Genomic DNA, 26,358 nt, shown 5'->3' with positions numbered 1-26,358 from the left:
ACTTCCCAACCTGATAATTGTATTTGCTGCCTTTCTGCCTGTCGTACTGTTTTGCAGTAATATACAATGTACTACAGCAAGAGACATACATCCTAATATGAGTGTGTGTATGTGTGTGAGTGATTTACAGTATGAACCATAAATCTGTCTCTACTTAATGTGTAGATGAGATCTGTACTGTGCGTGTACGTGTGTGTGTGCGTGTGTGTGTACACATGGTTGCAGCAGCTTAGGAGCTCATCAGCTGAAAAGGTGCCAACTTGACAAAAACACATGTCGACTTTATTTTCTCATTTCATTGGAGATAATTGGATATCAGCATGGAGATGAGTAATTAGAGAGCAGAGGGCAATCTCGTTTTCGATTGCATGTAGTCTGGAGCTGATGTTGTTTGTTTGTGGGTGTGTTTGTGGGTGAAGTGTGGGTGTAAGCAATTTAAACTCACACAAGAAAGTTAAGTTCTTGTTTACAGCTCAATTTACTTATATAGTTGTCTCCTCTCCACATTCTGCAACTGTGACTGTGTGCAAACTGTGCATGGATATAAATTAGTGCTTGATTTGAACTCTATCACCAGAATAATGTATGTTTAATAATGTGTGTAATGTGTTATGGTGTATGTTTATGTCTTAAGGCCTAATCAGTATAGTAATTGGACCAAAAGGTGGAATTAATCCATTTGAAACACTAATCAGGGGGAAAAGACACTTTACAGCCACATAGTAAATAGCTTTAAAAGCAAATAAGGACATTTAAGTAGTGTCGCCGATGGTGCAGTGGTATGCCTCACAAGGTTACCAGGTTTGAATCTGGAAGGTTCCTGAAGGTACCACTCCGGTAACGGTCTTTCTGTGTGGAGTTCGCATGTTCTACCCGTGTTTGTGTGGGTGTTTGTGATGGAGTTTATGAATTCTGCTCACATTACAAAGACATAAATTGGAGTATGGTTATTAATCTTAATGGTTAAACGGATACAAAATCTCCTTTACTGGGTACGGGAAATGAGTCAATCCCCCCCCTTTTTCCAGTGTGATTACCCACATATAAAAACCTGTGTATACCAGTTAATTCTGGTGAAAAGAGCTGATATTGTAGAAGCTTTCTACATGTGAGTTTAAACAAATATAGTCAGATTGAGCACTGAGCAGTTTTTACTGTTGCCTTCAAGCTGCTGCCATTTCCCTCCTGAAAGAAAGTTCCACTCAGTTATTATGACTCTGTCGTGTATGTTAACATTTCACAGTATCACCGAGCAACTGTCCTAAAAGCTTGTTGCAGTCCTTGAAAGATCCAGGGTCTGAAACCTCTTGACTCCTGAGCCCCACTTTGCAAAGCTGATGCTTCCAGCTCTTTTTCCTTCTGTGGATTCCCATCAACACTCTGACCCATGTTTTCCCCGGGTGCACCTCTCTCCTCTAACAAGTTCACTAACGAGTTTTAGACACGTTTCTGCTCCACTTTCCTCCTCCCTCGTTCCCTCGCTCTTCTGTATCAGACCTTGTCAGTCTCCTGTCCCACCTCCCTCTACAGCCCTCTTACCTTCCTGCTGCTTGTTCACTCTCTGCTTCCACTCGTCTTATCTCCTCCTCTCCTCAATTCTCATTCCCATGTACCTCACCTGTCCCCTCTCTCTCCCCCACATCCTTTCCCGTGGTGGTTTGGCTGTTTTATGCTAATTTAATAGAGGTAGACTCTTGATGTGCGTTCGTAAACGTGTATGTGTGGTTCAGGTTTTGCTCATGTTGCGGGGACCTAAATCTTTATGGGGGCATGTCCTACTAATGGAGACGTACACCATGTCCCGACAATGTACATAATTAGAATTAGGTTAGGATACATTTAATAAGTCTGTTTTATTAAATTGTGTTTTTCTCATATAATAGGACAAAATAATAAGGAAGGTCCTTGGTCAAACCAGGGCTGTTGGTGTTCATTGTTAAGCCTGTAACCACCACGGCAATTAAATAAATCTTGTGTCATAAGTATAAGGAATCAAGTTTAATGACAATATTCAGGGACAAACAAAGACTACCATTTCTGTGGCAGAAATAAAGAAATATATTGCCTTAAACTGAAAATAGGAGGGATAGTAATAAAGTTAACTGCAGTGTCAGCGATCCAGTCAACACCCACATGTCCTTCAGATAGTGCTGTAACTACTGTTCACACCTCAGGCTATAAAATAATGCTGTGGATTTATATGGCAGCTCTTGACAGCAAATTTCTGGCCACATTGTCCAATCACATTGAAAAGCATTACAGCTCACACAGACACTGCACACTGGATTGTTGTCTGACTGCTCCCGAGGAGTCATCTCATCTGGACACAAGATACAGGGAGCGTATGCTGGGGATAAAATCCTCAGGCTGTCAGTCTTTTAATCTGTAATCATTCATTTACAGAGCAGATCTCAAAACCATTTGGAATTTTTTCATGATACTTCACATTTATGATAATCTCGTGAACTGGTGCCTTGTATATGTAGGGTTTTGTGACTTTGATTTTTTCTGTAGTTCCATGGCAACAATTTCATCAAGCCAACGTCAGAGTAGGAGCTGTTTTTAGAATAAAACTCAAATACCATATGATATTTTTTCAAGAATCTGTACTGTAGTGTCACTCAGGAAGTGCATGGTGCCTTATTCATATTTTGGGTTTCTTGAAAAAAATTGCTTCTTTTCTGTAATTAAATGAAGACAGAAATAAACGCTGACCTACTTCATTAGTTACGTGCCAGTAACCACACACGTACACACACACACACACACGTACACGCACGCATGTGGAAGTTTGTCAAACTATATGATGAATAAGCAGCCGACATAATGCTCAGATTTAAAATTAATAAGGTGAACTTGTAAGCTCATTATGGAAAGATGCTAACAAATGCTTTGTAGACATGACACTGGAGCAACTCCTCTCACATACAAGTAACCATGAGATCCCTTGTTCATATAAGCAATTATTGTATTGCCAGAGTAACAAGAAATGTGCTCATTTTGGAAATTTGCCCATTTATAGTGCCAATGTGGTGGTTGAGACAAAGATACATATTAATAATTGAATATAATGATAATAAAAGCAGGGTGCATCTAACAGTGTACATGAACAGAAGAGATGATGTTTAGCCTTGTTTATTTCTCTCCATAATTCCTCAGTAGTTCTGTCTATGTTTGTCAGCCTGTCTATTTAGAGATGAAAGAAGCATGATGCATTCATAAATACTTTATCAAAGCATTAACAGTGCACACAGGCCACATACACACACAGCCTTGCACACACACTCACACACACAGATGCGGCCTTTGATTGTATCTGATGGCCTTTGTAGTTTCTCCCAGATTGACAGTAATTGAACCGATTCCAGCAACATTAAAGACATAAACCATCCAGTCACAAGTTTTTTGAACCGACATGACAGGACAAAGCAAACCAATCCAAAGCCTCCAATACGAGATGACAGGACCTCCCGCTCCCTCGCCGTCCCAAACCCCCACCCAGCCTCTTAGAAATATGTTTCCAAAATGTCACTGAAATCATTTTGATCTGCCCCTCCCTCCATGAATACTTAATGCCAGCACAGACGTTCACAGTGCAGTCCTGCAGCTAATAGTTTACTCCGAGCTAACAGGTTCATATTCACCATCTCAGTGTTTTCCTGCTTTTGTCCCACGGCATGTGAACCAAGTCTTGGTTTTGATGTAATCCCATCCAACACATCCAAAACTAGTGCAGTTTACATTTCTGAGATGATTCCCTTATTTATATTTTCATCGTGACCGACAGTTATGAAACAATTAGCTCATAGCTGAGTTACTAATTGATAAAAAAAAAGTCTTTGAGATGCTAAAGATGAGTCGTGGACAAACTCGCTGTGAACATTTTGAGTTGGATTCATTTCTTGGAGTTTGATGTTGAAGTTAGGATATTACCATATTGATTAGATTATTGTTTTATCAATTTATTGAGCTAATATGGCAAATTATCCTATAATATATCTGTATGTATGTAGTAATAGATTAGTTGGCCTTTTTCCGTATTGTTCAGTGTGCAGTACACGTGTGAATGTGTAATATGTGTAATAGAAAGCAGACTGAAAGATAAATACTCGTTGCACCCAGATGTTTGCTATCTTTGACGATTTACATGACATCACGGAAAACGATGTGCTTGTGTCTGACTGCCTGGGACGAAAATGTAACCAACAGTGGTATTTAGCCCAAAAACCTTTCCTCTGTTTTAGGATTCTACCGTATGACACCAACATCATCCTTCCTTTTTTCGCTTCGGCATGTGTAGGCAGCTGTGCTCCTATTGGTCAACGTCACAGCGGTGATGGATACATCGATCATGCTAGTCTTTTTGTTAGGATGTCGTGAGGTGTCCCTGGCATCGGTTGTTGTCCACTATCACACACTACACGAGTTGAACCACAACCTACTCCGACCCCAGAATAAATTTGCAAACTAGCAAACTGTCCTTGACGGTTTAATTCTTTATTGAAAAAATGTGGGTCACTGTACTGTGTATTAATATCTATATGATCAGTGTGTCTTTTGAGTAGCTTGTTACAGTTTTCTACCATTTTCTTGAAAAAGTACAATTATTAGTTTTTTGAAACTCACCTCACATGATGTACTTTTAGAAACAGGGTGATTCTGATATTTTTTTTCTATTTTCCTCTTCACAGGCTGCTCACTTCACCCTTCACTCACCTGTCTCTCCTATTTCTGTCTCACATTCAGAAGAAAAATAAAGCAAATTGGAAAAAAATAAAATAAATCAGCAAACAAATTAATGGAAAGGCTAATGTTTTCTGCACCATTGGAACAATTGTACAGATGCAATAATAGTGTGCTTCTCCACAGAGGCTGTAACAGTGACTGGATAATATAAATTATGTTATCCACATCAACTGCCTTCATTTAATAATTTCTTCTTTACATTTACCTGCAAGATCATTTCAGTCTATTTTATGGAATTCAATTAATTCAATCAAGATGAATAGATAGTGATAGAATATATAGATAGTGTCATAAATGGAAAATGCACCAGATGACATAACAGAAAAATGGATGCAAAAGTGACAACACATGTTTTTATTTAATCCTTTTTGTCTCCTCGAAGCACCTTTACCATAACACCTCAAACAGACAAGCATCAAATTTTAAGACCACTTTTCCTGCGTTTTCACAAAAGATGTCTCATTTGACCGCAAGAAACACTCTCATTTCCAATGTGGTTGTGTTTCCATTGTGTGGCTTTTGCAGTTTTGATGTGGCTTTTGAATCCACTTGTGTGAGAGTTATTTGACACTATCTAGAGGCCATTGCGATATATATTAAAAATGCAAAATATATTATGATTTCTATAACAAAAAAAGCTGTATGAACCTGTTCAAATTTAAGAAGCTTGAAGCAAATAGGTTTTGGCATTTTTGCTTAAAGTCTAAAAGCACATCAAAGAGCATGTGAAAGAGAAAAATGCTTAGGAGAAAGACAAGAGGAAGCCATGGGAGTCTGACAGAAACATACAGGAATTGATTCATAAAAGCAGCTTTTGAGTACTGCTCTGTAAAACAGGGAAGCCCACTTATATGTGTGTGTGTGTGTGTGTGTGTGTGTGTGTGTGTGTGTGTGTGTGTGTGTGTGTGTGTGTGTGTGTGTGTGTGTGTGTGTGTGTGTGTGTGTGTGTGTGTGTGTGTGTGTGTGTGTGTGTGTGTGTGTGTGTGTGTGTGTGTGTGTGTGTGTGTGTGTGCACGTGCTTGGTATTTGGAATGCAAAAGGCGTCCGCCAGCCGGCTCTGCAGATGTGGATGTTCTGCTAGATTGATTCTCATCCCCAGAGAGAGTTGGTGTTTTTGTGTGTGTGTGTGTGTGTGTGTGTGTGTGTGTGTGTGTGTGTGTGTGTGTGTGTGTGTGTGTGTGTGTGTGTGTGTGTGTGTGTGTGTGTGTGTGTGTGTGTGTGTGTGTGTGTGTGTGTGTGTGTGTGTGTGTGTGTGTGTGTGTGTGTGTTTGAATGTTTGAATGTGTGTGTTTGAATGTGTGATGGAGACAGATCTATAGTATACCCAGCTGAGTGTCCTACCACTGTTTGTTTAAATTCTCTTTTCACTTCATTGCCCTCCTCCCTCTTCTTAAAACCATCCTTTCTGTTCTCTCTGCACGGTCGTCCCTGTGTCCCTGCTGTTACTAATCAATGCTGCTTTTTCCTAATACTGTGAAAACTGTGGGGAACTCAAGTACTACTTCTTATAAAGGCCACAGTTGTAAGACATAGGAAAAGAAATTCTAAACATAGCTTCACTTACGGCTTTGCTCTCTCTGGTCTTTCAAATCTAACTGTGTGATTCATCAGGATACAAATGATCTAAAGGGGTTAATGCATGCCACCCACCCTACTATAATTGGCACTTAGGTTTGTTTATTCTTTTGATGATCAGATAATATTACATTAAATAGTGAGCTGACCCCAAGAGTCCCTGAATGGTAACACCCACAGATTCACCTAGTGCAGCAGCCTCACATGAATGGGTCTTATATACGTTTGATGGTTTCTAAAGCTGCAACAGCTAGAAGGAGAAATTTAATGGTCACGTTAAGGTTCATCATTTTAATTCGGGTTCTTACTTTAAAAAGATTGAAATGCGCTGAGGTTCAGGGAACGCATCACTCTCCTTAAGCTGTTCATTGCTGCAGCTTCTCTTTTCAGCCTCTGTCGGAAACACTTGGTTTTTGCACCTGTCTGTCTAACACCCTTTCCTTATTCTGCTCTGATTGACCAGCTATCCTACTCTGTTGTGATTGGTCAACCGCTTCCAGTAGTCAATTTCTAACAAAAACTGAAGAAAGTGTTTGATCCTGGACTTGCAACCCGCGAGTTGCTGTGGGTGACAACTACTCCATAAAAATCTCATGAAAGCACTTAACTGTTGTCCTGTCGTGAAATAGTGTTATTAATATACAACATATTGCTGTGTTGTATGATGTATCTGTCTCCTGCACTTTAATGCATGTTTTATGGCACATGTGATGGATGTGTGTGTGAACAACTGAATAACAATGAAGTGTGTGAAAATGTCCGGGAGACGAAGAGAGAATGATTCATGTCAGTGAGTTTTTCATGTAATTACATTCCCTCCTCGGCTTCGTAGTATATAGTTGAGTAAAACCCCTCATTTTCCAAGAGGAGTGACTTTAATACGAGTTCAGATTCCAGTCAAATCATTTTGATGACTTCTGGTTCTGGTGTGAACATACGCAGGATGGGAAACATCTTTCTGTGGCTCACAGTAAATTGCACCATCCTTCTCAGCAACTCTGACATTAAATGTTGATAAAGTTAAAATTATTTGAATGTTTTCTTAAGTAACAGCACCAACTGTTGCATGATCACTAGTTTACCTGCACTAACTCGGTGTCTGACACGCCAAGTGTTTTTTCTATTCTTTCTTTTTTTAGCTTTCATTTATTTTGTATTTGAATGTGTTTATTGCTTTTTTCACTTTTCTCATCTCTCTGTCTCCTCTTTTTAACAACTTCTATAGATATATTAATACAAAATTCTCTAACCCTCTTAAATTTGTCAAATCGCATGTGAAATCTTTGGCTCTGAAATATTGCAATTAACCCTGATGCATAGTGAGAGGTTTATTCATGCCAGTGCTACATACAATGTAATTTTCAATGTTTCCATTTTTTAAGAAAACTTACATGGAAATCTTGTTGATTTCCATGTAAGTTACCGATGAAATAAAAACTCAGGTTAATTGTGTATTTGTATAATTGTTTAACAATAGTAATTTGATAAAATAGTATAATTTTATTTGTATTGTATTTGAGACAACATTTTATGGCAATCCACCAAAGAACTTGTTAATATATTTCTCTGGAACAAAGTGATGGACCACCTGACCAGCATTGCCTTTCCAAGAATCATGAAACAAGTTTGATTAACTGTCTGTTATTTAGTCAAATTATTGAATAAATAATATATTTTATTATGCATGTCAATTCATATAATAACATATCAATGATCTGCCTACAGTCCCAAACACAAACCATTTCTCCACTGAAAAAATAATTGAAATGACCTTCAATAAGCCATTAGCTTTACAGAAATTAAATGACCTCCTTTGTCCTCAATCATCTCCTGACCCATCTTGTCTTAATTTTTTTTCTTCTGTCATCCCTGTTATATTCTTTTTTAATGTGATAAATTGGTTTCACACCACCTCTGTACCTAATGAATTCTTGAGTATATTTTATGTTATCCTCTCTCGTCCGTCTTCTCTATGTAGTTTTGAAGTAATAATATCCACCCGTCCATTAGATATACTATTTGTTGTTTTGAATGTGGGAGAGGGGTGAGGGGTGGGAGAGGATGGAGGGAGGGGGAAACAAGCCTCTGGGAAACAAAAAAGCATTTTACATTAAAACTCAGTGTATATTATCCCTGAAAGAATTTGTGAACTCTGTTGATGAATAGCATTACAGACCTGTCTTCTACTTCAAAAAGCTTTTTCTTTTAAACAGAGACATTCCCCTTCAATAATAAGCAGATGGTAATTTTCCACAGCTTAATATTCTGCATCTCAAAGCACGTCGTGTTTCAATCAAAGTGCTGCTGGGACTTTATTTTTTGTTTGCAGTTGCCAGAAATGTGTGAAAATGTTGAAAAGGTATGATGAAAGATATTGTTTTTGTTTCTCGCAAGCAATTTAACAAATTTGACTTTTTTTTTTACCCTCTTCCTCTGCTTCAGGTGACATGTAATTGTTTCGCCCTCAGTGACGGAGAGCTGCAAGAGATTGGAGTTGGGCTGTATCCGAGGTAACACACACACACACACACACACACACACACACACACACACACACACACACACACACACACACACACACACACACACACACACACACACACACATATTACACACACATACAAACACACAAAGGTCAAAATGTGAATCATTCATATCTAAAGCAGCATCATTAATTTCAATCTAGCTCACAATCTTTGTTATTATCTGCCATTGTCTGTCACTTACACAATATGACTGCCACGAAATGTAAATGCTGCTCCGGAGCTACCTGCCGGATCACCACGTCCCAACCAGCCCCACCCATCCTTCACCCACTCACTCTCAAAGCCCCCCCCCCTCCACTCTGCTCACCATTTCCCTGGCAGTTTCTTTGAAGTATGACTAAGAAAGGAAGAAGCACATTTTTGTTTGGAGGCGAAACTTGAAAATGAATGTCGACTGAATATTCTAATTCTGAGTTAGGAAAGGGTGGTGTAGATAGGGGTGGGGTGGGGATGGTGGTGTTGCAGGTGGGATGGGGGGTGGGTACAGAATACATAGAGAAGTAAGAGACTTTACTCCAACTGCAATGTTATTCTTGTCTGGCATGTAGGAGTGAAACACACACACTGAGCAAGGTGTGTACTTTAATCCTGGCACGTCCTGGGTGAGTGGGGTAGGATTTGTTGAACATGTTAGTGTTTCTACACACTCTCTCTCACACACACTTACACACACACATACACACAGTGCAGGTATCTCAGCCAGTTTATCTGGCTGTCGCTGAGATGTCAGATGGTCACAGTGGCTTTACCAAAGCCCAGCAAAAGCCGTTTGTGTGTGTCTGTGTCAGTGTGTGGGTGCGATTTGTGCCATAACTCATCCATAAATGATGGGGCCTGTTCACAGGATGGTCCCCTGCCTATTCATATTTTGGGTTGCCTAGCAACCGTAGGTTTGCTGAAAAGGTGGGGGGATTTCTGTGGACGGGCCACACCTCTATCTCACCCTATTCTGTTCATTTTTCTCTATCTCCGCTGTATGTCCAGACCTCTTTTCCTCAGAAGACTTCCTCATTCTCCTCTCTTGTCTCCACTGAGCTCACTGTTCTGTGTCTGTCTCCGTCTGCTTGTGTTTCACTGCTAATGGCCCATTGAAAATATGATATTAAATTCTGTCCTCTGAGGGCTTTATCAGGATGTGTGATTTAAAGCAGGAACGATAACATTCTCCTTTATTCACTCGTTGTAATCTTATACGACCATTTACTTCATACCACCTCAGTGTAACCTAAACCCATGTTTAACTGCAGCCAAATCTTTACATGGATACAGTGAAATGAAAACAGAAAGAAAACATTCACTGACAATAACAAAGACCAGGGAGATGTGTACTGTATGTGTTGCACAGCAGATTTCATGCTCTTATAGCATATGTGCCACATCCATACGACCATGTTTTCTTTAAAAACAAAGTTTTCAAATCAAAACATTATAATCCCTGTCCACACTAACATGCCTGAAAATGTATATAACGTGCCGGCTTTCGTACACTGGGGATGCACCTGCCAGTCAGTTGCGTGATTAATTGCCCGTCACCTAGTTGGATTATTTGAAAATGCTGAGTTTAACTGCCTGACGACTCAGCCTGGCTACGTGTTAACTAAAATGAGACAGTAGAACAGTACTGCCTGAACCTGCCTGTTTGCTTGGCCTGTGCTAATACTGGTTACCTTTTTTTATGAAACTGTAAAAGTGACCTGCAGTAATTGAGCTGCCATGAACATATGTTCATGTTTAACCTCCCTTTAATGTCCTTTGTGCTTTCTCTATGGACTGGCCACCTGTCCAGGGTGGAAGCCAGCATCTCGCTCATATCAGTCGGGATTGGCTCACCCCCCACCTCTCTCCCCTACAACCCTCAAAGGATAAACTGTATATATAATGGATGGATGGATATTTGATCTTAGCTTTTCCTTTAGAAATACCTAATGTTCGACTCGGGTCACATGTTTTACCAAACCATAGAAGTGACATGTGAAATTATAAATCTTCAAACAAGGTGCTGTAATTACCTCCACCAAGAAGGAAGTTTATCGGTTGGTTGGTTGGCTTTAAGCAAGATTATGCAAGAACTATCAGACGGATTTCCACGAAACTGAGTATAAAGAAGCGGTATGGGTCAGGGTAGAAGCCGTTAAACTTGGGTGCAGATCCAGAACAGGAGGCGGATCCAAGAGTTTATTCACCTTTTTAGCGAGATAGGGAACTTATTTTGACAATTTCAGAGCAAAATGTTAGACAGCCAGTGAATAACTATAGAGTCATAATAATAACAATAATAATAATGTAAACAACACAAAGAAAGAAAAGAGGATTGTTGAGGCTTTTCTCTCATTTAATCCACAGCAGTCCTGTACAGTCTGTACACTCACACACGTGTGATATTTCACTCTCAGTCCTGCATGTACCGCAGCACTTAGTCTCGGTTAGAGTGAGCTGATATTGTTAATGTGAGACGTAGTTTAGTTAATTCATCTCATTAGTATGCTAACGAGCTGCTCTCCATCTGATAAAAACATGCTTTGTTGTTGATATTCAACCTGCAATTTCTCCTCTGTAGAACAAAGCCAGGGGTAACTGATGGTTTTAAAAAGGCTTCGCACTCAAACGCACGCACACACGCACGAACGCACACACACACACACACAAGGTCTTTATCTCTTGCATCCATTGTTTTGCTCAATGAATATGATAAACAAGAGCACCATTAATAGAGGAGGTGATAAAAACAGACAAACCTCTTCAGTGTTTTGTTATCAGCCATGTGTGCAGTGACAGTAAATGCCTTCTTATGGGTCAGAGAGGTCTTAAAAAACTCAGAATAACAACAAGCTTTTTTCTTTGTATTAAGTGTGTGCCACTTAAACAACTAGAATGGCACTCATCCACCAACAGTCCCCTAATGAAACCACATTTAAACTCACTAATCTAGATTTGTATTTAGAGCTGCACTACATTTCTCAGAAATATCACTCCCCTACAATTCAGATTTTTTCAAATCCAAATACATGAATTATTCTGTGAGCGATCAAAATGTGATATGATCCCTGATATGGATTCACTCTAAAATATAGTGGATATTGATCCTGATCAATGCCAAATCCTACCACCAAGTTTTGTGGAAATCCCTCAGGTAAGTTTTGTGTAATCTTACTATAAAACAAACAAACGAATGCTGATGATAACATGGCATAATGATAATAACAACATTGCTAAAAGTAATACCGTTTAATGCAGCTCCCCTGCAATACTTCCCACCTTAATGAAGGTTATAATATTTCTTCAGTCAACGATATGAACGTTTTAGAGGCTGCGGTGATTTATACAATATAAATTCATCTGAGTGAGTGGGAGGACGAGTTGAATCCATTGTGTGTGTGTGTGTGTGTGTGTGTGTGTGTGTGTGTGTGTGTGTGTGTGTGTGTGTGTGTGTGTGTGTGTGTGTGTGTGTGTGTGTGTGTGTGTGTGTGTGTGTGTGTGTGTGTGTGTGTGTGTGTGTGTGTGTGTGTGTGTGTGTGTGTGTGTGTGTGTGAGACAAAGAGAGTAAGGCTAAAAGAATGATAGAAACAAATGAAGAGTGACATTTGCAATGACAGACACAGAGTTTTCATTTTATCATAGTGTTCAGACAGACAGTCACCAGAGTTTGTGTGTTTAAGCACTCACTCTTTTAAATGGAGGATTGGCCTTATGATTACATTACATCACATTACAGTACATTGCCACATACATAGCTACCTTAGAGCTCTATGTGTAACAATACACTTGTCATCCCTCAGCCATGGCACTATACTGGCTGGTAGATATGTGATAATCTTGTGGGAGATGTCTCCCTCATCCTGTGTTTTATTTCTCATGAGTTCTGTCTTCCCACTTGTCTGGTCTAGTTTCAGACGTGGCTCTTCTCGTGTTTTTTCTCAGTATTTATCATGTTGCAGATGTGCTGAGGTACAGAAGGAACTTTAACTTTAACATTAACTGACAAGAAGTGCTGATATATATTTATTTTCTCAAGCCAGAGAGCTGCTTGTCAGCGTTGGTTAAGGGGTTATATACTTTATATACATAGAATTGTCAGAAAGATTTTTTTAGAATAAATTTTGAAAATTAAACATTTAACCACATTTAATTTTCCACTCCTCCTTTCCCTCTCATCCCATTTGCTCCCACATCTCCTATGCTCTCTCTTCTTTAAACTCCCCTCTGCTCATATATCTCTTCCTCGCCCACTTCATCTCCACCTTCTTGACTCATCTCCTCCCTCCTCCTCCTCTCGTCCTCTGCCTGTCTCGCCCCCTCCTGCCCCTCGTTCACCCTGCTCTCTGCTAGTCTGTCTCTGTTAAACCATGACTGCAGGCCAAACTGTGTGATGGTGTTTGAGGGGACAAAGCTGCAGCTCAGAGCTGTTCGAGACATCAAACCTGAGGAGGAGGTATGAAGAAGAAAGATACTCACACTGCATCCTCACAACATTAACAACACAATTTGTAACAGTTTTTTATTGATAGTAATGCTGCCTCTGCTTTCATGCTCATGATCTTTAATATGTTCACTGTTATTACTGATGGAGGAGCCACTTCCCTAAGGCTCTTAATGAAACATAATCAGAAACCAAGAACCATTTCATATTCCATGGACATGGCGTCTCTGTAGTTATCATAATAATCATAATAAATGTTGATGGAGGCAAAATGAACTTAATGGTATTAAAGGATTATTAAAAATGCAGCTAAATGAAATATCACAGCAACACAAATGTGATGATTTCTGCAATTTTCCACACTTCATCCCTCCTGACTGTATGTAATGAGATGCATCCACACCATCTGGACTAACACACACACACATTGTACTCCGGCTGTGTGTCTTTTCTCCACACTCAGTTTACTCAAACTCACTTCACTAAAAAATATCTATCTGTGCTGAGCTGCAGTTAACAATGATCAGACGTATATAGCTAATTCATCTATAAGAAGGACTTAAAGAAATATGACCAATTCAATGTCTTCTCAAACTAAAGGGTCCTCTGTGTCTCCAGCTCACTATTAGTTACATGGAGACGCTGTCCCTGACTGAGGAGCGACAGAGACAGCTGGAGGACCAGTACCATTTTACCTGCCACTGCCAGCGATGCCACTCTCACGACAAAGTAAGTTGAAGATGATTGGTTTTCATTTACATCTAGAAGAGCACTCAGAGGCACCTGTTTATAGATATTTAACACTCTACACATGCTTGATGTTTTTCATAAAGATCTCTGTAGTATTTCTTGAGAAATTCACAGAAGTATGCAAAAAACAACGACGTGAAATTCTTGCATCCACCCTCTTAATAGAATCCACTCAGCTTGTTCTGTGAGCCATAGCCCCTCCTTCCATGTTTCAATAAAATTGGTTCAATAGTTTTTGCATAATCCTGCTAACAGGCACACAGCAGTGAAAACATAACCTCCTTGGGAGAGATAACAGTTCAGACTGATTCACTATCTAGGTTTCCATGCACATAATGATCCAAATATGACCAATAATCAGCATAAGGCATAATTAGTCAGATAAAGGAGCACCCCTCAGTACTGCCGTGTTGCTGCTGTGGAAACCAGCTCAGTAATGCCCGAAGAGAATCCTCAAAACATCAGTTTGTGTAATTTAGATGAAAACACACTAGTACAATTATTTTATATTCAATTTCTGCCAATCGATTTCTTTCACCCGAATCTAACACACTGAACCTTTAAGACTTATTTTAATACCACAAGTATTACAAATCTGGCCTGATCCTTTTCTCCTCAGCCAGCGATGGGATACATTTATGACCTTAGCTGTGCAAATGTTGCCTCATACTGTTGCAGTGATGTTTTCCGGAGAGCACTCATCTGTAATAAAACAATAGAGCTGACTCAGTGTTGCGTCTCATTGTAGCGGTGTAGAAATATCCGTGACATGCACTGTCGAGCAGTTGGATTGCAGTGTGTATCTGATATGTTGCAATATAAAAAAAATCCAATAAAACCCTTGTAAAGTTGTTTAGATTCCATTTGGTGTAGTAATTATTGGCGAGCAATATCCACTGCCCCACTGTCATGATCACTAATACATACTCGCACATGTATTTTTGTCTTCTCTAAACCAATCAGACGCAGATTTCTTCATTTGAACTTCACTTTGCTTTCATGACGTCAACTAGAAGTTGCCAAAAATGCACTTTCTCTCTCCCGCTCTCTCTCTCTAACCCTTGCCATGCCACTGTTGGCTTACACAGTGTATCGGTGCGTAACATGTTACAGTGTACCCTTCCTTGTCCTCTCCTCCTTTTCCTTCTTCACTCTCACCCTCCGTCTTATCTCCTGCTGTCCTCCTCTTCCTCCTCTCAGTCACTCTGTCACGCTCTACCTCTTCACCCCTCTCTCCCTCTCTTTCTTCCTCCCTCGCTCTTTCGGACAGCTTCCTGAAAATGTGAAAAATCATCTCGCCTCTCTGCTGCAGTTTTCTTCTCCATCCGTCTTACTCCACTCTTTCTTCGCCTAGCCTCTCTGTTCCAGGGTGTCACCCTCTCTCTTTGAAGTTGTGTATTTTCATTCAGTCATCTCTCTTGTCCTCTCTTTTCTCTGCCTTCATCCTCCAGCTTTGTTCTCCATATGCAGCACTTTATTCTGTCTCTCCAATAATCTAACAGCAGGTGTGCGTGCATGCGCGTGAGAAGCTAAGAGAGAGCACTCAGTTGATTCTGTGGGACAATAGCATTCATTTTATTCAACCCCAACTTTGTCATGCACACAACACACATACACACACAATTTCTGTCATCTTCCCTCTCTCTTTAATCTTTAGATGATAATGCTGGGCTCTGACCCAAAGTTGTCATGGCAACAGACGACTGTTGACATCTAAACCTTGTTTGTTGTTGTTCTAGTGAATGTATGTGTTTGTGCGTTTATGCATTTGTGCGTGTGTGTTATAATAACAAATACTTTTCTTGACAAATCTTATACAGGGGGTTGCTTTGGTGCTATGTTACTGCTCTCTATGTACATCTGTCCATCCAGCTGTGTGTGTGTGTGTGTTACAGTAGTTACTCAGTGGACTGCAGGTGCTGTAACATAGATATGCAAAGTGCAGGCGGAATTTTTTAACACTTATTTTCAAAGAAATTTTAATGAACAAGTTGTTTGTTGATTTACAATGCTCAATGTATCTGCTCTTCAGAATGGTGCAGTGTGAGACTACATAGAGACCAAGTCTGTGCACAAGAGTGTTTGTTTTAGATCTATGTCTGTTAAGTCTACTCTCCTCTCTGTGCAGGATGGACTCATGCTGTCTGGTGACGAAGCAACATGGCGCCTGCTGAAGGAGGCCCTCCCCAAACTGGAAGAACACCAAGCAAAGTCAGGTATCCTTAACATCCAAGATCAGCTACATCCAGTGGACAGCACTGACATCCATCCATCATCTGCTTTGCTGTGGGAAGACGATTAAAATAGCCTGATGCTCCACCTCTAACAACAAATGATTCACATCTTGATAACTGATATGTGCTCATACTAATAAACTGCTTTATTATAATGAGAACAATTATCAATGTATAAAATGTAGCCCTGTAAACCTTTAACTGGTGGTTTTAATTTCTTCATATGTAAATTAAGTTTTCAGCAAAGTAGAGTCATGTCAAAACACAAATTATAAATGAGTATGTGTGAAAGGTGTGTTTGACCGATACTCTGGATACTCAAGCCAGATTTCAAGAGATTACTCATCATAGTCTAAGATCACAACTTCATGTGTAAAAGCACTTCCTGTCTGGATATATTGCTGTCGCTACTCAGTGGTGACCTCAGACAGTGAATGGAATCTTATGTGACCCTCTAGATTGGGAAGCGCTACTACAAAGCTGCAGTGATTTGTTGTCAACTGTTGGTGGCGCTGTGCCTGATGAAAACCTCTACAAGCTTAGAATGACGGACATGGCTTTGGATGCATCCATTCACCTGGGTCGGTGGAAGGAAGCTGTGAAATATGGAGAGAAGACAATTCCAGTTTACAGGTGAGTCTGTCTGTGTGTGTGTGTGTTGTTGTGTGTCGTGTGTGTGGACTCTTTGTCGAACATGCACATGGGTCCGTAGACAGACGAGTCGAATCACAGATTGCAGACATGTGTCTGGGTAGATGGACGATAACGGCGTCTAAAGTGCAGGTGTAAAAGACCGAATTGTTTTATCCTTTAACCTTAAGTGTGTGTGTGGGTGTTTGTTGTGTGTGTTGTGTGTGCGTGCACATGCAGGTTCTATCACTAACCTTTCCACTTAAGGGGTTTCAAGCAGCACTCACCTACTCAACAGTTGACACACAAGTAACATTTGAATAGCAAAAACTGTGGTAACGATATCAACTATGTCAGAACAATTAATTGATTAACAGGATTTCAGATACATGTAAATTTTAAACTTCTGAAACATTGGAAAACCTTAAACATTCAAGATCTTTCAACATCTATGCTTTTACCAATTGTGAAGAACTCCTTCTCCTAAAAATGTTCTTGAATTTTTGTTCTTAATTAACTCCTCAGTCTTACAAAGAGCACATTTTTGCATTTCATGTGGACATATGCACCACAAACAGGTTCACAAAGACTGACATTGTGGGGGAACATCACTGGAGCAGCAAGGCCACTGATGATGCAGAAATCGTATACAACAGATTCCCTGTCTGTTGTGAAACCTTGGATGGAGAGAGATACTGAAAAAGTGTGTGTGCGTGTTAGCTTGTGTGTGTGGGTGTGTCTTCACTGTAGCAGCAAGGCCACTGATGATGCAGAAATCTTACAACAATGTACAGACGAGTATATCAGAAGTGCAACTCCTTAGTGTAACTGTCTTTAACCATGTTGATTGTCACTTTAACAGCTTGGGTTGCTATTGAATTGTGAGGATTCACAGTCATTAAAAGTTTTCCAGATGGTGTTTTATATGATCTATTTTAAACACTGAAGTCTTAGACTGATTACCTGCAGATAGACACACATAAAAAGAGCAGAGTGTGTAGTGTGTTACTTGGAATACATAGTTATCTCTAAGCAAAATAATAATCAGTGCTTTCAGAAAGTTAATATCAGGAAGATGTGATAGAAGGGAAAAGATTGAAAGAAAATTACAAATTACAAGGTTTAAGTAAAAAAAAAAAAAAACATGGTGTCAGAGTGTTGTTTGACATAGATAATTTAGTGAAACCATAAGTAATATAATGAAAAATCATCCTAAATTGTGTTTTATTCTCAAGCGAGCCACCCAGCTCCATGTCCTCGAAGCTCTGGATGCAATTTAATATCAGGGTTAGCCAGCTGTCATCATTTGATTTACATCACTTAGTTTGGACCTAAAATATTGATCCCAGTGTTTTATTTCTCTTTTTTGCTATTGTGTACTTGGCAAAATTGTATTTTGATGCTTGAATTAAATTGAGAGGGAGATTGATCTTGTGTTCTGGGCTGAGCTCTATTGGCAAAGTACTGGACGCACACACACACACATGCACACAGACACACACTGACAACTCATCTACAGGGGGGAAACAGCTACAGAGCCTATCAATAAATAACTGGACACAGAGCAGCAGAAAGAGAGAGATGGTGATGGTAAGAAGAGGATTGAGAGTTGGGTGTCAGTTGAAAGAAAGTGAAATGTGCAGGGGGCAGACTAGAGTGAGGGATGGTTGTGGGGAGGGAGGGAGGGAGCAGAGAGAGGACGGAAGAGAGCAGCAGATAAAAGAAAAATGAGGGAGGGGCAGGAGAGTGAATGAGTGAAAGTGAGTGAGTATCAACAACCTGGAGTAGAAGAGAGGAGGGAAGACAAGTGGCCAAATATGAAGGAAGCAATGTTATGACGAGGGAATGTTATGGAAAAGGAGAGAAACGAGAGAAAAGTGAAGTATAAAATGAGGCAAACTGGAAAAAAGAGGAATGGAGGAATGCACATAGAAAACAATTGAAGAGAAGGAGAGACAAGTGAGAGAGTGGGAGGGGGATCCTCCATATTCATCGCCTATTTTCCTCTGGGCTCTTCAGAAGGCATAAAACGGAAGATAGCTGCAGGATTTCTCTCTCTCTGTGTCCCATCCCTCCTCTCATTCTCTATTCCTTTCTTCTTTCTGTCTCTCTCTCTCTCTCTCTCTGCAGGTCTTTTTAGTCAGCTTCACCATTCAGTATCTAATGTTTAGAGAGGACCTTTCCCTGCGCCTGTGTGCGAATAATGCACACCTGCTGCAGGCTGTGCACGCAATGCTGCACATACTTTACTGCCACAGTCATGTTCACACACACACACACACACACACACACACACACACACACACACAATAAAGTTCTTTTTACATTTACAGTTTCAACAAACGAGCCATGATTTTCAGTATCTCTCTCCATCCAAGGTTTCACTGTATTAAAGAGAGTGAATCTGTTGTATACGATTTCTGCATCATCAGTGGCCTTGCTGCTCCAGTGAAGTTCGCCCACAATGTCAGTCTTTGTGAACCTGTTTGTGGTGCATATGTCCACATGAAATGCAAAGATGTGCGCAACATTTTTCAAAATATTTCCGGTGCATGTCCTTCCTTCTTTAAAGAGCAGACAGTGAAGTGATGTTAACATGCAACAATGGACTCCCTGGTCGGGCGTCACGGTTTACGGTTGTTGCCCCAAAAGTTATTTCTGCAACTGTTGTTTCCATCCTCTGGTGAAGATGACAGCAATTTTGGCAAATCATTGACCAACATGTTAAAGGGATTACTGCACAGATTTAGTGTGGCACCTCATTGGATGCCTTGTTGGATGATGTGATTTCCTTTTTGAGTTTTAAAATTGCTGAATCCCACAGTCCCCATATCTTGAAAACTGACTTATCTGCTTCACACCTTGTATGTGTATTTTTAATGGCCTAATGAAATGCAGTGTTGCATTTGGTGTGATATGGATATACAATCTATTCAGTGTTTATAAACATTTAATCAACAGTGAACCAGTGCTCTGCAGCAGCGGGGGCTGGGACTTTGACATTCACAACCATGCAACAACTAATTCTCCGGTTCTGCGTGCTGAGTTAAGCATCAATGACCTTTGAATAAACAGGTTTTAGAACTCCCCTAGGGTGTCGGCTGTATTCAGTGCTTATGGTTGGATTGAAACATTTTACAACATTTTTATTTAAAAATATTTTCACATTGCATTTAGGACGGACAGGCTTGTAGTTCAGTGGTTTTCAGGACTGTGGATCAGGATCGACCAAAAGTTTGCAAGATTCTTCAAGGAGGGTCAGAGTTACTAAGTTTGAATAATAAATAAACATTGGCACCACAGAAATGTCTGGCTTTCTGGGGTTTTATTGTGTCACACTGGATATATTTACTCTTTGGTCTTTAGGGGAGCATCCCTATTTGGTTTCTGCTCACAGATCATAGTTGTATGAACTCTGGGATGAGGGGACGGGAGCAGGCATTGCTGTAACTGGGTAAACTCCTTTTATGTTTGGAACAAATATTTCTCTGCTAAGTGATTAAACTGTGATTTATATCTATTTGAATGTTCTTTATCGTAGTCACAGATGCATGGTGTTGGATAAGCTGTGGAGATACAGAAGTGAAATTACTGTTGCAATGGACAGAAAACTAAATACAATTAGGGAGACGATTCACAGTTAATCTTTCCTCCATGCTTTCGTTCTCCTTCCCTGGTTTTCGTCTCAGAGAAATAATCCATGTTCCGCCCTCACAAACATCAGGCTGTGGATCTTTTGTTCCAACCACTGCCTCATTAGTTTCACAGCATTTGCCTGGAAATGTTACACTTTTCCACCGCTATTAATTTTTCCTTCTTGCCCCCTCTCATAGTCGTAGCCGAGGGCTGCAGCTTTCTAACTAGCTGCGTATACAACAAGACTGTTTTTCTCTCAATTCACTGTCCTGGGGGGGGAAAAAGAAGGGACAAATTCAGGAGACACTAAGTTAATGAAATTATTTTAATTGCTGTCTGTGACTCTATATGCATAGAGGAAATGTAATTGGAGTTTGGTCTTTTTGAGTGTTTGCATGTCATGGCTACTTGAATCACCCTCTTGGTAATTAAATCAATATTGTAACTTCTTATTATTCATGGAGGACTAATGTTGTTGATTTAGTCTTTGAACTTCCTGTTTAATGAATCAATTTTAACCACAGGCTCAGAGAGCGCCTCTGTAATTGGTCCACCCGTCAGTGAGTAATTTAGTTAGGCTCGAAGGTATGAACAAATGGGCATCGTGCGGGAAAATGATCAAAGAAGCTACAGAGTCTTAAATTACTCTGGTCGTTGACAATACAAGTTCATTTACTTTGATTCAACTCATTTCAAAAGAACTGTTTTCCTTTTAAATTCAATAAAGTCAATAAAATTAGCCAATAAAAGTTACTGATTTCAGTCCACGAAGAAAACTAGAAATTTCCGTCGAGTGGTTGTATGGCTCTGTCACCGAGTGCAGTTTCAGTCGACATATATTTTTTTACTGAATCCTTGAGGTCAAATGAGGTCATCTTTAAGTCCTAGTGACAGCAATTCAAAATTTCACGTTTGAATACCGTCATGGTAATTAAGACTCTTTGAGTCAAAGTGAACATTAGTCAAATTTTAAAGAATTCTTTTGAAGCAATCATAAGATGATGTTTTCATGAGGCAAAAAACAGGTTTGGTGAGGTCACAGTGACCTTGTGCCTTGACAGAGGCATTATGAATAAGAGACGTGCTCCATCTATAACCGTTTCTGTTTCCAGTTGATTGCATTTTTCGAGCATTGAACCCTCTTGTGTTGTGTTTACGCTTGAGAGAAGTGAAATCTGACAAATACAGCAGATTAGAGGGTGAAGTGGATTCAAATTGACCTCATCCTTGTGTGCGTGCATGCTCATACATTAGTGCTGATGTGTGTGTGTTTACTTACAGCTCTTTGTTTGTTGTGTGAGAGAATGACGGCACTAGACAAGAAAGTTAAATGAGGTGAGAGAATGGAAATGGAGAATGGTTTGTCATCAGTGAGCATTTTAATACCGTCTTACAGCAGTTACATAACATTTAAAAAACGTGTGTGTGTGTGAAACAGGAAAAACGAGGGAAGACTTAAAAGGGCAACAGAGGTAAAGTGAGGAGGAATGAATGGAGAGCAGTGGAGGAGAGACGACATCCCGCCCGACTCTGACTGACTGACTGATTGATATCACCAACTTTAATCCCTGCAGTTAGCGGGGCACGAAACGCAAACATAAATAGGTAGGAGCAGAGCAGAGGAGATGTGGAATAGGAAATGGAAGGAGAGATTAGAGGAGAGGGATAGGGAGAAGAAAAGAGGATAAATAACAAGCTGAGTTGGATAAATGAGTGTTTTGAGAACCGCACTGTTTACCAACAACAAAGCTGCTTCCTTCGACTCCCTGGTGTTTCTTCATAGGACTAAGAGCATCCTGCTTCTTTGTGTGTATTGGGGGTTTGAGTGTGTGTTTGTGTGAACTGTCTGTTTTAAAACATGCATGTTTATATATTTAAATGTCATGTTACCTAAATACAAAGATCATTACGACTTTGTGGCTGTTGTTCTGATGATATAACAGTAAACAAGCTCTTTACTCTTGGAGGGATAAGGGGATTTTGGCCATCTGTACACTTTCTGTGAACTTGCTCATGACAGGGATGGTAAGCTCATGAAACCAAATCATAAACCAAAATACAGCAACTAAATCCTTAATTTTGAGACAGTTCTTTAAATACAGTATTCCAGGAAGTAATGTCGGGTTTTGCCATATTAATTCCAGCTGTAGAGCTAAGAGAATGTTTTAAAAATCGGAGAGCCAATGAAAGTTCATGTGTAGTTTGGTCCAAACCAGTGTTTCAAAATAGATTTTGGGGCATTTCTTTCTGCCTTTTAGTCCTGTCTACATGGACACCAATAATCTGACAAGTTACTAATAGGATTTTCCATTCATTTTCGTGTTTGTCTAATTTTGAATATGTCAACATTATATAATGTTTCCCACATTCCTGTGACCTTTTTGAAAATATACTTATTGAGTTGTTTGCACCCATTCACCAAAATGTATTATATAACATATAAATATAACTACAGTTTCTCCCTCTCCCCAAGAATGTGAATTCTCAGTCCCCCCCGCCATCTTGTTTAACCTTAAACCCATGTGTCTTCAAGCAGTTAGTAACTGTTGAATGGACAAGATACTGCGATTAATATACATATCAACATAAAGTGACTAAGGTTAGAATACTCCACTTCTTAATTTTATTATAACTTCTGTACTATCCAAAGTATGTACACTTTTTTGGTTAATCAGAAAATGTTGTGTAAATGTTAACTCAGACGGATTAATGTCAGAATATTACTGTCCATTAAATGATGATCACATTTAAGACCTTAATAGACATCATCTTAACAGGATAGGATATTCTGTGTGGATATAATTGGATATTGGAGTGACAGAGCTTTGATGTGAGTCATGCTGGTGTGAGTTATTTCTGCTTTTGGCTGTAAAACATGATGAATATTCCGGGATGACAGGTAATGTCTGGGCTACCTTGCTTTTCCTGCTGACACTTCTGGACCTGGGCCTTCATAAGTAGCAGAAAATAGATATATTGATGATAGATAATGCATTATAATATAATAACCATAGAAAGGCCTCAATGAAGGTATATTGATTTGTATACATTATATATTAAGTCTCTGTTTGGAGTCATTTCATCTTCGGCATATATAATTTTTCAGCAAACATGAATGGGAATTTGAAAAGATACAACATTACAGGAGAAAATTAACAGATTTAAATGTATGGTCAAGCAGCAAAATCATGATGATCCTGTCATGATCTTTTCCAAACCACGGTTTCTCTCTTTGTTTTAATCGTCTCTCTCTTCTTTCCAAAGACAATATTACCCTGATCCCCACCCAGTCCACGGAGTCCAGCTGATGAGAGTTGGAAAGCTGCAACATTACCTGGGACACATCGAGGAAGCTTTAGACACATTCAAGCAGGTGTGTGGGGTGTGCCTGTCGTGCTTTATAATTTGTTTAAATGTGTGTGTTGCAGTTATTTTTCAAGATTCAGAGAGCTACACAAATATTGCGCAAAGACCTTGGTCAGAATTTATCTCAGTTGGCTTTGGGAAATATAGATACCTACTGTCTCTGCCTGTAGTTTATTAGATAACATGACATTTACACGGGCTACTTTTGTTAATCTGTTATTTCAGGTGTCTGATATTCCTTCATATCTGTACTTATCTCCTTTCACAGGCGTATCAAATCTTAAAGCTGACCCACAGTGACGATCACCCCTTGTCCAAGGATCTGTTGATGAAAATGGAAGAATGTCGCTGTGAGATGGACCAGCAGTGATCCTGCACCCATTAACACACCAGTACACCTGTGACTTGACGTCTTTACATGTTACTCCAAGTCTTGATTTTACACGTTAGTTCATGAGTGCATTCCTGAATTTCTATCATCTGATCTCTGATTAATAAAAAAACTTTTTTTTAATTCTTCTCTTGACAACTTGCTTTACACATTGACAATCAGTCCATGTTGGTTTTGATGGTATTTTGCAGCCTCTTGTTTAGTGTTTAGCCTCCCTGTCTATGTAAAGTTTATGGACAGACAAAGATCCTCATAAATTCTGTCTGTGTGGGAGAGAGAGAGATAGAGAGAGTGTAGACCCTCGTCTCCTGTGTGTAATCTGCAGATTCCATCATGATGAGTGATCTCATGCCCTTAGTTTAGTGTGTGTCTGTGTGTGTTTGTCTGAGTGTTGTTTTACTAGAGTCCGGTTTTCAAAACATCCATCTTTCCTCAATACATATTCATCACACACACTTCCCATGTTAATCCCTGTTTTTGTGTGTTGCTCTGTCAGTATGTGACCTCCACGTTAAACCCAGAGTGCATCTGTGATGGAATGTGCTTATGGGTCTCAATCTCTCTCTCTCTCTCTCTCTCTCTCTCTCTCTCTCTCTCTCTCTCTCTCTCTCTCTCTCTCTCTCTCTCACTCTCACTCTCACTCTCTCTCTCTCTCTCTCTCTCTCTCTCTCTCTCTCTCTCTCTCTCTCTCTCTCTCTCTCTCTCTCTCTCTCTCTCTCTCTCTCTCTCTCTCTCTCACATTCACATACACACACAAATATATTTGTCTTATATTAGTTGAAAGGAAACCTGTTGAAATAATGCACTACAACCCTTACACTAAAAGTAAGTCCTAAACCCCAAAGAACACTTTCAAGTTGTGAAAAAATGTCATATTTGTACACACACATGCACACTTACACACACTTGCCTTGTTAATCCCCCAAATCTCCTATTTTCAAACTGATGACAGCACTTCCTCTGAGAGGGACAACCTCTGTGTGGGTGCGGGTGTCCCTGTGTAGGTGGGTGTTTCTATGGTTTATGAGGGGATTACAGTGGCATTATGTTTGCTTTAAGGTTACAAATAGGTTTTGCTTTTATGACACTTTTTGCTCCCTCTGGACTGCGACTGTCGGCATGTTAAAAAACCCAAATCCTTCATCCATCCTGGAATAGTCAGATGTTCAGTGTTATTGAGCATTAAAATACAGAACAAAACTATTATTTAAAATAATTGCAAAATCAGATGAATTACAGCAGCAACAGCTAATCATTTAGATTCCCCCCCCTGATATGAGTGATAGAAAAGAGTTGACTGTATCTTGAGGAGATTAAATGAAAAGACTGATTGAAGACGTGCCATCACGGCTCCAGTCGACTGGTTCTGCCTTTACCACCATTACTCACTTCACTACCTCCGTTGCTTTCTGCCTCTCACTCTCCCCCTCTCCTCTCCTCATAACAGCCATCAGATTGGATTTACCATCTTCGTCGTGACCGTCTGTCTCTCTCTCTTCCTGGCACTCGCTACCTTTCTCCCCCATTTTCTGTCTCTCTTACCCCCAGAATTACACGACTAGCTTCAATATGAGCTATATATAAGAATTACACCAATACAAAGGCTGGGTCCGAGCAGTATTTAAATTATCTTCAAATTTCAGGAACAACAGGGAATTCTTGAATTCAGCACCAAAATTAGTACAAATATCCTGACCAGAAAATATGAAGTCTTCCACTTGTCCTCAGTAAATTATTTAGCAGAAAGGTGAGATAAAGAAGGAGAGGTGTTCAGACCATTTGTAGAGAAATGATTGCACATGAAAAATAACCAGAGATTACTCTCTTTCTTATTCTATTTTCCAAATTAAAGTTTTTTTGTGTGTGTGCCCTTGTATAGATATCTTTATGAGGACCAGTTTGAGTCTACAACCTACCTAGTGAGGAACCTGGGTGTGACACTCGACAGCCAACTTTCCCTCACTGCCAACATTAATGCAACAACACGTTCCTGTAGATTCATGCTATACAACATCCGGAGAATACGTCCCCTTCTCACTCAGAAGGCGGTGCAGGTTCTGGTCCAGG

At 39.8% G+C, this 26,358-nt stretch overlaps 1 protein-coding gene across 1 annotated transcript in view; it reads left to right on the top strand.

The window, feature by feature from the left end:
* Positions 1-24,414, top strand: part of smyd3 (SET and MYND domain containing 3) — a 69,697-nt gene extending 45,283 nt beyond the window's left edge. Inside the window, exons 6-12 of the mRNA XM_061068471.1 lie at positions 8,764-8,831; positions 13,194-13,296; positions 13,903-14,013; positions 16,163-16,250; positions 16,727-16,901; positions 23,799-23,907; positions 24,169-24,414. Of these exons, the coding sequence (XP_060924454.1) occupies positions 8,764-8,831; positions 13,194-13,296; positions 13,903-14,013; positions 16,163-16,250; positions 16,727-16,901; positions 23,799-23,907; positions 24,169-24,270 (756 nt within the window). The 3' untranslated portion in view covers positions 24,271-24,414. The remainder of the gene's footprint in view (positions 1-8,763; positions 8,832-13,193; positions 13,297-13,902; positions 14,014-16,162; positions 16,251-16,726; positions 16,902-23,798; positions 23,908-24,168) is intronic.
* Positions 24,415-26,358: the final 1,944 nt, after the last annotated feature.

This window comes from Limanda limanda, chromosome 3 (assembly GCF_963576545.1).
Source record: "Limanda limanda chromosome 3, fLimLim1.1, whole genome shotgun sequence".
NCBI lineage: Eukaryota > Metazoa > Chordata > Actinopteri > Pleuronectiformes > Pleuronectidae > Limanda > Limanda limanda.
The sequence above is the reverse complement of the archived record's forward strand: the minus strand, read 5'-3'. Positions and strand labels throughout refer to the sequence as shown.